Source organism: Littorina saxatilis, linkage group LG4 (assembly GCF_037325665.1).
Source record: "Littorina saxatilis isolate snail1 linkage group LG4, US_GU_Lsax_2.0, whole genome shotgun sequence".
NCBI classification, from domain to species: Eukaryota; Metazoa; Mollusca; class Gastropoda; order Littorinimorpha; family Littorinidae; genus Littorina; species Littorina saxatilis.
The window spans coordinates 56,554,999-56,568,179 of NC_090248.1; the positions used below are offsets into that span (position 1 = coordinate 56,554,999).

Sequence of the window (13,181 nt, forward strand, 5' to 3'; positions counted from 1 at the left end):
TTCATTTGTTCTTAGCTGTTTCAGGTTTGCGATTGGTTGTTTAGGGGTTTAGTTTTGTTGGTTCTGTCTGGGAACAAATGCGTGCATTTCTTAACATTTGTAACAGGTGGTTTGGTTAGGAGAATAAAGTCAACGTTTCCACAAGGATGAAGCAAAACATATACACAGACAGTCCACAACACTCACACACACAAAAACACAAACACACAAACACACACACACACACACACACACACACACTCACACACACACACACACACACATACACACACACATACACACGCACACACACACACACACACAAACACACACACACAAACACGCACGCACGCACGCACACACACACACACACACACGCACACACACTTACACAAACACGCACGCACGCACGCATGCACACACACACACACACACACACTTACGCACACACACACACACACACACACACACACACACACACACACACACACACAACGCCCACACACCGTCTTTTTCCGAGAGACTGATTTATTTTCTTTGTCGGTCTATTGAACAGAGCTGAGCACAGGACAGCGCGGAACTCAGCGGTGGTGGGTGGTCACACCGGTCAGTACAGAACATGCTCACACAGCACGGGACATGTTCAACAGAGCATGGGACATGTTCAACATAGCATGGGACATGTTCAACACAGCACGGGACATGTTCAACACAGCATGGCACATGTTCAACATAGCATGGAGTACGTTAACACAGCCATAGCAGTAAAACAGAACAAATAAACCGAAGAATAATTAAGTTAAAACAGTGAAAACAAGATTAATAACAGTTTCAACACATCCCAGGTTAACATTTAACTCAGTTCAATTTTCTTCGTGTAAACAAGGCCGTCGCGATATAACCTTGAACGGTTGAAAACGACATTAAACACCAAACAAAGAAAGAATGTAAACAAGGACACCAGCATTTTATCAAAGCCAGGGACAGCTCTGTTGGACACAAAGCAAGGGACAGCTCTGCTAGACACAAAGCCAGGGACAGCTCTGCTGGACACAAAACCAGGGACAGCTCTGCTAGACACAAAGCCAGGGACAGCTCTGCTGGACACAAAGCCAGGCATGTGTCCTGTGCTGAATTTCATGATGGACACATGAGGTGTGAACAACAACTGTGTCCTCCACACCAGTCTACCCTCGCTGTCACATCATTCTTTGCTCATTGGACAATCTTACATCTGCATAGGGATTGTCTGAATATAAAGGATGCTACAAGACCAAAGACAAATCTCTGTGTGTACCAAAACAGGTCAACCCCGTTTCTCATTAGGCCCCCCCAAAAAATAGTCTGTTTACGGTATCCCGACCGACTCTATTTTTTTGTGCGACCCTAGACTTTTTTTGGCATTTCGGAAAGAAAAAAAAAGGTGGGTTTTTTTGGCAAAATAACTTAAAAATATGTTTATTTGGAGAAAAAAAATCCCGACCTACCAACCCTTTTTTTTGTGTGCCTATGTTACCGTAAACAGACTTTTTGTTGTTGTTGGCCTTAGCAAGAGAAGATCTTTTACAAATGAGGCAGAGCACTATATGTAGATCCGAGAAGCAAAGGGGGGTAAGCGCTCTACATGCATACGACGTGTACGGGAGAGGTCTGTGGAACCGACCTCTTGGTACCTAAGATAATAACAAGCATTGAAAAGAACAAGCGACTTACATCCTCAATGTGTCGTATACATGGATAGTGCTTACTTCCCTTTGTTTCCCAAATCATTAGCAAGAGAATTGTTAATAGTGTGCAAGGATAAAACAAATGACATAACAGTTATATGTAACATATGTCATCAAATACAACAGTTATATGTCTACGCTCTTCCTTTACATTAGAATAAAAGGCCTTTATAACTTTAGTAACATTCCGTATATTATGAACAATCACCAATCATATCAGACGAGGGAACAAACTCCATAAAAATGACTTTGTATAATAAATATTGTTTGTTTTTTCTATAAGTGACGAACAAGGCATTGTGATGTGGAAACAACGTTCCTTGGTTGCGGGATGGTAAACGCCTGGCACCGAACCAGCGTACACTTGTACGCACGGTCTGACGCCTCCGCATCATGATCGTCAATCGTCAGAAATATGTTTTTGTCAATTCAATTAATGAATTTACCGGACCACTTTCACACACACACACACACATACACACAGTTCGTAAGCCGCGTAGGAATGTCAGAAACAAACTCGTTCTGTCTTTGCCCCTCCTTGTAACCCCCCCCCCCCCCCCCCGCCACCCATCTCCCTCTTCTTCTCCTGATGGCTTGCCCCATTCCACCCCAGCCGTTTGCCTTTTTCAGCGTGTCCTGTTCCGGTGTGTCTTCCTGGGAGCCCCGTTAACCCCAGTCGTTCTCACCGTTTGCCTTTGCCTGGCTTTGTATCAAAGTTGTGAGGCGGAGTACTGGTCACGGATTACTGGCCACAGAGGACTGGGTTTTTTATGCGCGATAAATGGCCGCGTCCTTCAGAGAGCGGTGTGACCCTGAAAGATTGGCGCTGACCTTGTTCCACTGACTCAGGCCAAGATCTGACCTGGTACCCCCGCCATTGCTTGATGATAACAATTATATTTTCCCCCCACTGAACTAGGTTCTGTGAGATTATTCAGGACGTTGCTTGATGACAACAATTATATTTGTCCAACACTGAACTCGGTTCTGTGAGATGATCCAGAACGTTGCCAGACCGATTTAGATTCTAAAAAGAAAAGCTTTGATCGTAAAATAACAATTTAGATTTCGTAATGTTATGTCTGATCCCATGTGACTGATGTTAATCCAGACATATCATCGTCGGCCTCGTTAATCTGAGCTAGATTGTGTGAAATGCTCTTTGATCCTGTCAAACGCCTGTCGTGACCTATCCCCAAAGCAGCTTGGCAAGTTGTTATTAAATGTTAACACTGATGTCAAGAACATTTGTTGTTTAATGTTAACACTGATCAAAAGAACAGTTGTTGTTAAATGTTAACACTGATGAAAAGAACATTTGTTGTTAAATGTTAACACGGATGAAAAGAACAGTTGTTGTTAAATGTTAACACTGATGTAAAGAACAGTCGTTGTTAAATGTTAACACTGATAAAAAGAACAGTTGTTGTTAAATGTTAACACTGATGTAAAGAACTGTTGTTATTAAATGGTAACAGTGATGTCAACAACAGTTGTTCTGTGCACTGATCTGTCAGTTAGCACGTGACACTCGTCCAGTCTCACAAAGGTCACGTGACTTAGGACTCGCAGCACACCTGATTGATGTTCAGTGTGCTCCTTAAAGCTATACTTCAAATGTGTGTTCCTTAAAGCTATACAACAAATTTGTTTCTCAGGATGTGTTTACATATGGATGTGTACACCTCGCTAAGTGCTGGCGTCATCTCCCCTGTCAATCACTTCCAATTTCACCACTGGACGAGTCAAGCATCTCTTTACCCCACCCCCCTTCCCTCACTAATTTTCAAATGTCATCATTACGGACAATCGATCGACAAATATGCAGTTTTTTAATCTCAACGTTAGCAACTCTCACATCAAGAACAGAAGTTTCGCAATTCAAATTGACTCTGCAATCTTCTGAAAATGCTTGTTCCCGTAATAGTGTATAGTTCTAAAAACATAGACGATAAATGTAAATTCAAGACAGTTTTTGAGAAGAAATGTAACGTAATTCTTGGCAGACAAATAGACGAGGCAACTTGATCAAAGATTTGTTGGAAAGACTATGTGCGGTGTCGATCAGTCGGGCAGACGATCAAGAAGAGCGGCGTACAATGACACACGCGGGGGTGGATGTCAGAGGATTCCCTAACAAACGGACAATAATTCCCCAACACACACAGACTGGCAAACAGAAGCTAGGCGATCTAACACAAAACGGCAACATTTCGTCGGGAGCTTCGTCAGACTTGAAAGGCGTGTTGACAGACGAGTGATGGAGTATCACCCTGTCACTGCACACAATGCAGTGGAGACGACTCCAAGATGAAAGTGATCATCATCTTTCTGTAAGCAACCACTCCATCCCAACACCACTCAGTCATAACTTATTTCTCTGAGGGATGATCGAGGGAGCGCCGAGGGCGTTTAGCGGGCGAGAGGCGTGTGAGATGACACGGAGAGCATCCCAATCCTCTTGACACCCGGCTAGTGCTGCAGCCAGTAACTACTCTCACCACTCCGCGGCTTGTCAGGCGATAGACACATTTTGAATTTGCGCTTACGTTTCATTTCTCTGACAAAGGATACAGTCGAGAGAGAGAGAGAGAGAGAGAGAGAGAGAGAGAGAGAGAGAGAGAAAGAGAGAGAGAGAGATCGAGAGAGAGAGAGAGAGACAGAGAGAGAGACAGACAGAGACAGATAGAGAGACAGTGAGAGAGTAAGACAGACTGACAGACAGACAGACAGACGGACAGAGAGGTAGATGCGGAGGGTGAGGAGACGGGTGTGGGTGAAGAGAGGGGAGTAGGGAGGTAGACTGACGGAATCAGGGCGCGACGGATGGCGGCTAAGGAGGAATGAAGCGCAGTAAACGCGAACAGGACGTGCATAGGAATGACACCTTGCACCTTCTGACTTTCTTTGTCACCCGCTCGTCACCCGCTCGTCACCCGGTCAATCGGCCATCACCATGCTGCTCGGCCACTTAGCTCGGTCAACACGGCGCTCACAACAATGCGGACAGCAGCAGGAAGAGGGTCGTACAATACAAGGGTGGGGGTCAATACCTGCACACCGGCACACGACGAGAGTTAAGATCTAAGTGAATCGACTGACAGTGCGAAGAGCTTTCATACGGAGATGCTCTGAACTGAAATGTAACAGTTTACAAATAAGAAGAACTGTTTAATATGCCCCATGAAAAACTGCCTTACATGAAAAATGCAAATTGTCCCCTCGTTAGAAAGTGATTAAACATTAAAAGCATGCCAGATGTCACTGCGCGACTTATTTGGCAGTGACTTGGTTTTCAAAGAGGAAGGGCACAAAAAGTCACGTACTCGGCCGGTCCTTATTACCCACGGAGATAGCATCATGGATCAGTAATATAAGGTCCTGTTTTTTAATTATTGTTTGTTGGCTATCGCTGCAATCAAACAAAATGGTTGACTAAACTGAAAACAACCATCGAGCACAAAAATAAAATTCTTCATAGGAAAAAAATAAGTCGTCTGCGAGAAAAAGTAATCGCCTTTCTCCTGCATTAAATCTTTGAGCGCTTTCATTGTATCTCAAACAGAGTATAAAACCCCCTACATCCTCCATTAGTTAAACGTATAGAAGACGGCTTCCTATAGAACACCGATAATAACGGATGAGGAAACTAAACAAAAACAATGCCTGCCAAACTAGCGTGGGATCATATGGCTAAAGTGTGTGTGTGAAAATAAAAAAGAAGAAAACAAAATTTAAAAAATAGAAAACAAATCCAGATGTCGCTGAAGTGGTCGGGCACGAGCAAAAGCCGAACGCGTGTTTCTCTCGTTTGGAGAAGCCAGCTTCCGTCTCTCACCGCGACCAAAGAAAAAAACATAAAGCAAAAGAGAGGAGAGGGAGTAAAAGACAAAAAAAGAGAGCCAAAGAGGGGAGAGGGAATACATGGAGCAAGCACTGCCTTTGTCTCCACAGCCTATTAAATGTCTCCACGTTTGTGAGCACCTTCTCTCGGACAAGCTTTATTTTCACTATTAATTGTTATCTTTCCTTCATATTTCTCTCGGAAAAAGCTTTGATTCCACTATTCATTGTTAAATTTCCTGCATAGTTCTCTCGGAAAAGATTTGATTCAACTATAGATTGTTAACTTTCGTGCATATTAGTTTCTCTCGGACAAGCTTTGATTCAACTATAGATTGTTAATTTGTCTGCATATTTCTCTCGGACAAGCTTTGATTCAACTATAGATTGTTAACTTTTCTGCATATTTCTCTCGGTATAGATTGTTAACTTTCCTACATATTTATCTCGGACAAGCTTTGATTCAACTATAGATTGTTAACTTTTCTGCATATTTCTCTCAGAAAAGCTTTGATTCAACTATAGATTGTTAACTTTTCTGCATATTTCTCTCGGTATAGATTGTTAACTTTCCTACATATTTATCTCGAACAAGCTTTGATTCAACTATAGATTGTTAACTTTTCTGCATATTTCTCTCAGAAAAGCTTTGATTCAACTATTGATTGTTAACTTTCCTACATATTTCTCTCGGACAAGCTTTGATTTAACTATAGATTGTTAACTTTCCTACATATTTATCTCGGACAAGCTTTGATTCAACTATAGATTGTTAACTTTCCTACATATTTCTCTCGGACAAGCTTTGATTCAACTATAGATTGTTAACTTTCCTACATATTTCTCTCGGACAAGCTTTGATTCAACTATTGATTGTTAACTTTCCTGCATATTTTAAAGGCACACTACTATTCGTGCACACAGTTTCAGATCTGACTAGGCTTTTCCACGGGATCAGACCATCCCTACATTTGTGGCTTTTACAAGATCAATTCAGCAAAAAATGCACTCTGCGCACAGAGAAGACAAAGACTGTTCATTTTCGGTATGAGACCAAGAGGATAGATGGTATTCTCCCATGATGGAGTCTGGCCAGATGTGAGATGGGGAGCCCAACAGTTTGGACGGGAAGGACTGTGCTTGTAACCATTACATTATATTTCCTTTTTTCTTTCCTTTCTTGGGGAAAAAAAAAGATATTTAGTGGTAGAATTCTCTTCCACTGAAATGAATGTTCTTCTGATAAAAAAAAATTAAAAAAATTAAAAACAAGCAAACAGACAGATCCCCTGCACAACAAGGATGAAACTTAATGATTCCGTGCCGTAACCCAAACTGCGTGACTCCTCAAATCCCCTAGTGGAAATAAAAAGAGAATGAACACTCTCTATTCGCCATTATAATCGTCCTGACGGTGCACCGTGTGTATCACTACGTCTACCCTTGATGGCGGCCCAGACATCGGCTGTATTAACAACTCATAACCCGACATCGAGCCCTGCCCCTCGACTCATTAGTACACAAGCAGCTTCCCTTTAATGAGCGGGGGAAACCTGACCTCCCCTGCTCCCCTTTCTGTCCCAACCAACGGCCCGACACAAACTGCAAAGGAAGAAAGAAATGGGAAAAGAAGGAAGACAGAACCCAGGAGAGAAAAGAAAGCGAGAAAGAAAGAAAGAAAGAAAGAAAGACAGACAGAAAAAGACAAAGAAAGAAAGAATTAAAAACATGTTAGAAGAAAGACTGCCGGCTGCAAGATCGTTATCATTGTGACACTATGAACGGTATCTGCAGCGTAACCCAGTGTTACACAGTTATTGCTATCATCAATTTCCTGGCTACCAGTCTTCTCGATGTAACACTATGAACGGTTTCAAGAATGTAACCCAGTGTCACACAGTTATTGGTATAATCCTTTTCCTGGCTAACATTCTTCTCAATGTAACACTATGAACGGTATCTGCAGTGTAACCCAGTGTTACACAGTTACTGGGATAATTATGTTCCTGGCTAACAGTCTTCTCAATGTAACACTATGAACGGTATCTGCAGTGTAACCCAGTGTAACCCAGTGTTACACAGTTTCTGGGATAATTATGTTCCTGGCTACCAGTGTAACCTCTTACATCTTACATCCTACATGTGCACAAAACATGAATACATTGGAAGCAAACTCGAAAAGTACATTTGCCGTTTCGAAAATGCACTTCTAATCCTATACACAGACGTAATGAAAGAAGAACATGATATTATTGCTGTCCTCCCACTTCGTTCCCTTCTTCTAGAACTGTAAGTGAATGGAAAGTGTGATCACGGACAGAACGAAACATTCCCCGGAACTTAGCTTGTCTCCACTGTGGACGAACACAACATCCAAATTATAACGACGAGTGATCGCTTCGCTTTATTGTTACGTCTTTCCAGATTGCGCGGAGCAAACATTTCCTGAAAGGCAAACAGGTCAAAGTTCTGATGAATATTTTGTTTTGTCTAAAATTACAAGTTCCTTTTATTTACTTTTCTTGTGTTTTGATACTTCAGTTTATCTGTAAACACTTTTACCATTGTTTTATTTGTCTGTTTATTCTCAAGCCGTAGTAGATTAGTCCCCCTTTAGGGCAGAGGCCAGATGTAAAAACGCAAACCACTGCTCATTCTATTACCCTCGTTAAATAAAATTGTCATTGCTATGGTCTTTCTGTTCGGATTCCCTCTTCCAGAGCTTTGTTAAAATGTTTCATATATAACACGACAGACATATAAATTTAAAAAAAACATTTAAAAAAAAAATCTAACAAAAACAACATCACTTTCCTTGGCTTCTTTGCTGTGAGCATTGTAAAAGTAATCAAAGAAAACAATAAGCACACAAGATAATCATAGACAATGTCCACCAAGGCGTGTGCAACGTAATCTGCTGCCCGGAAACAATGACCGATTCTACAACATACATACAGTTCATTTCTTCCGACAGTGTGCCTCCCCTGTTGACCGTTAATCGGGTACTGGAGATACGCCAGGCAAGACGCTGTGCGGAAAATAAGTTTAACTGACACTCTCAATTAATTTCCTTGCCAGAAATGGCTGACATTGGCTTGTCTCAGAATGACGCTGGAAGCGAGGCTTCTTCCGGTAATAGAGGTTATTTACTTTGCAGTGAACTGGCTTATTCTACCAATTCCCCGGCACAAGTCTTGAAAGAAAGCAGTATATAATCATGATTTAAATGGTATACAGTATAGATGTTACTTACTTTGCAGTGGACTGTCTTATTCTACCAATTCCCCGGCACAAGTCTTGAAAGAAAGCAGTATATAATCATGATTTAAATGGTATACAGTATAGATGTTACTTACTTTGCAGTGGACTGTCTTATTCTACCAATTCCCCGGCACAAGTCTTGAAAGAAAGCAGTATATAATCATGATTTAAATGGTATACAGTATAGAGGTTACTTACTTTGCAGTAGACTGTCTTATTCTACCAATTCCCCGACACAAGTCTTGAAAGAAAGCAGTATATAATCATGATTTAAATGGTATACAGTGTAGAGGTTACTTACTTCGCAGACACTTCCCTGATATGAATTAGCAATCTGCACCAAAACCCCGGGACAAGCGGTGAAGGAAAGCACTAATAAATCATGATTCAAAACATGCACACGACTGGCTCGTTCGTACGGCTTACGTTTTTGTTTTGTTTTATTCGTGTACCACAAGTTCTTGGCGAGAGGGGAGCTCTGCTTTTAAAGTGATGATATTGGTCTAAAAGCGACAGCCACTCTCTTAAAGGGGCAATCCCCACCCTAAAGAGGCAAGTCGTATGTTAAGTACGTGTATCACTGTGACAAAGCTTGTCTTGCATTAATATCATCTCACCAAAAGTGATACTTCTTGTCAAAAAATGAGAATGCATGCCTTTTATCATCAAGTAACTTTTAGTCTAGAAGGGTGTGGGTGTGTATATTATTTTGCCCAGTAAACGAGAGGAGGGGAGATGGCTCTGCAAGCCCCTATGGTATTGAAACTTTGGCATGTTTCAGCCAGAGTGGGCCAGGCTACGAACACCACGTCTCAGTTGTCAAAGCGTGATTGTCCCAGATATACATGTATTGATTAAAGAAATATACATAAAATACTAATAATCTTCCTCATCGTCATAAGAACCATGATGATGATCATCGTAACAGTACAATATAGAGGAACAGACCTCCCACTAACACCTTAACTCTGCGTGCTGACCGTCAGCACAGTAACACGTTAAGCTTGCTTGACATGTCTGGTAAATGTGACCGGGGCTACGCTTTCACTAAAAAAATGAAACCTGAATCCTAACAACAAAAATCGGGTTGTACCCTACCTTCACTTCAAAGTAATCAGGAATCGCTGTCCAAATCATTGTTATCCTGTAAGATGTCAGATTGTTTAGCTATTATAACGTAAAAATAAAAGCAAGCTCACGCTAAACAATAAAAGGAGTTTACGACTATGACGTAGGATAAAACATGAGTGTCATACTGTGACGTAGGATAAAATAAGCGTCATACTATTATGAAAGAAGGACGAAGGCTGTGCCCACCTGCTAGCTCTCCCTGCCTGTGTACTCATGTCCCGGCGTCCTGCGACAGGTAGTGACGTCACTCACTTACCGACAAAGTCTCTGAGTCTCTTGGAGACCGCCCACGTATCTGGGCTACCCTCCTGCATGGACTGAGCTTTAGATCTCTTGCCAACAAAATCACGCAGACGCTTTTCCACAAAATCCCGTTTGCCCACAAATTCACGCAGTCGTTTGCTAACACTACGTTTTCCCACAAAGTCACGCAATCTTTTGTCCACACCAGCTCGTTTCCCAACGAAGTCACGAAGTCGTTTGTCCATATCACCGCGCTTTCCAACAAATTCACGGAGCCGTTTATCCATACTGGCGCGCTTTCCAACGAACTCACGCAGCCGTTTGTCCATATCACCGCGCTTTCCAACGAACTCACGCAGCCGTTTGTCCATATCACCGCGCTTTCCAACGAACTCACGCAGCCGTTTGTCCATCTCCTGTGTGTGTCCCGGGCCGCCATCCAGCTCGCTCTCGTTGGCCGCCTCGCCGTCGTCGGGAATCTCGCCGCCATCTGGAATCTCGCCGCTGTCACCAGGCTGCTCGCTGTAGATCCCCTCTCTGGAGTCTCCGGAGTCAGGGTTCATGTCGCTGTCTGGAAACGCCATCCCCCCGGTGACCAGGGCGGGAGGGAGGGGGAAGCCCGGGGCCGGGGGGTCCCTCTTGCCAACGAACTCACGCAGGCGTTTGACAGGGCTGCCTTCAAACGTCGCCATGACGTCGTCGTCCACAGAGCGCTTGCCCACAAATTCCCGCAGCCGCTTGTCCACATTGTCCTGGAGCTCCCACACAATGCCCTCGAGTCCGTCGTCAGCGTGACGCCAGTCAGGGGAGTCCTGCGTGTCGTCGCCCCTCTTGCCCACGAAATAACGCAACCGTTTGTTGATGAGGGCAGCGAACTGCTCGGGACCTTCATTTCTGTCAAGGTCATCAGATGTCGACCCGGCGCTCCTCTTTCCCACAAAGTATCGGACGCGTTTCTCCATGAGTTCTGGGTCTCTCTTGCCGACAAAGTACCGAACACGTTTCTGTGCTTCCATTTCCTCGGCCGCTCTCTTGCCAACAAAGTAGCGAACGCGTTTGGAGTAAGCAGGAATAAGCTGGTCTCGCTTGCCCACAAACTCACGCAGCCTCTTGGAGTATAGAGGGCCCAGATAGTCACGCTTACCCACAAACTCACGCAGTCGTTTGTCAAGGGACGCCAAAGCTGGATGCATGTCTCCTCGCTTGCCCACAAACTCACGAAGTCGCTTAGCGTAAGCCTCACCACTGCGCTTGCCCACAAAGTCACGCAGTCGTTTACTGTAGCCACTTGTGCGCTTACCGACGAATTCACGCAGCCGCTTGTCCGTGGACCTCTTGCCGACGAACTCCCTCAGCCGCTTATCTACGTCTTCGCCGTCGTCAGCAAAAGTCGCGAAGGAAGGCACCGTCCTCTTGCCGACGAAATAACGCAGCCGTTTGGACGGGACGGAAAGCGAGTCTCCCTCGTACTGTAGGTCTGCGTCTCTCTTCCCCACAAACTCACGCAAGCGTTTCTGCATGCCTGCTTCTTCGTCACTGTCTCGACTGAAATCACGCTTTCCTACAAAATCACGCAAGCGTTTCTGCAAAGCTGCGTCGTTAGGTTCGTCGTAAGACCTCTTGCCTACGAACTCTCTCAGCCGTTTGTTCACACCGGCGTCATCGTCAGTGACGTCATCCCTCAGGTCTCTCTTACCGACAAAGTCTCTCAGTCGTTTGTCATGGGACATTGAATCCTCGGGGTCCAGGTCTCGCTTGGAGCGGGTCTGGGGGTCGGTGTTGTCGGTGTGGTTGGTGTCGTCGTGGGCTGCGGGGTTTGAGGAGACGAGGTGTAGCCAGCAGACGACAAGGGAGAGGAGGAGGACGATGCGGGAACTCTCCATCACTGCAGGGCGAGGACGCTCACACCTCAGCTACTCTCACACTGAGCTTCTCTCTCACAGTCACCGGAACAAACTCTCTCTGCTGCCTCGTGGAACAAGGTGAGCGTCAAAGGGTACTAGAGACAGGTGTATCCACAGGGAAGGACACCACAGGGGGTTCCACTCGGCGTCAGGTGCACCAGGCTGACTGTTTGGCAGGAATGCAGGAAGACAAAACTTGCCCCAAACAGTCGTGGATCCGGTGTAAGTGTCGAGATGCACAGAGCTAGTTAGTGAGACGACCAAGCTGTTGTGGCCACTTGTTGGGTAGTTACGTTGCGTGTACCTGCTTCCTGGAGGTATGTAGGTATGTGGCCTGAGAGCGGGCGAGAGAGAGGGGGAGGAGGCGGGGGTAGCACGGGTAGTCTGTGGCGTCCCTGGCAAAGTGTGGCTGCCTCCTGTCTGATTCAGCGGCATGGCCCGTCGCGCTCTCGTCTTATAGGCCGCTCCCCCCACCCCCACTGTCACCCCACAGTCACTCACAGGACGAGAAGACTCTGGCACGTGCGGCAGGTCCGCCCCGCCACACCTACACAGCGTCGCTCCAACCACACGCTCTGCACAGCGAATCAATGCTTTCTCTCTCTCTCTCTCTCTCTCTCTCTCTCTCTCTCTCTCTCTCTCTCTCTCTCTCTCTCTCTCTCTCTCTCTCTCTCTCTATTCGCCTCACTGTCTCAGATCTGGCCGGGCTTTAACATGGGATAAGACCATCTTTCCATTTGGTCACATACCAAAATTGAACAGCTGTGGTGCTCTTTGTGTACAGTGGTATTGATTTTTGTAAGAATATATTTTGTAAAAGGCACCGAGGTCTTTTTGAAAGTTAATTCATCAACAAAAATCAACTCACAACAGTGAGGGTGTTGGTTTTTGACGAGGCGAAGAGGTTCTTTGACGCTGACAACAGCCATCTTATTTCTATCATCTTGTCATCATTGTCTCTCCTCGCACTATGCCCTGACTCTCTGCCCGCACCATCGCTTGTATCGTGAGGGGAAAACATTCTCCAACAGTCGTAGGTTGACTATTATTTTGAATCATTTCTTCAGCTAATATTGCTAATCCATACCAACGC

General features: G+C 44.7%; 1 protein-coding gene across 1 annotated transcript; it reads right to left on the reverse strand.

Moving 5' to 3' along the window:
* Positions 1-487: 487 nt before the first annotated feature.
* LOC138965135 (protein PRQFV-amide-like) lies at positions 488-12,396 on the reverse strand. Its single transcript, XM_070337259.1, has one exon. It carries the CDS (start codon positions 12,065-12,067, stop codon positions 10,190-10,192), a length of 1,878 nt encoding a protein of 625 aa, XP_070193360.1. The 5' UTR covers positions 12,068-12,396; the 3' UTR covers positions 488-10,189.
* Between the last annotated feature and the right edge of the window lie 785 nt (positions 12,397-13,181).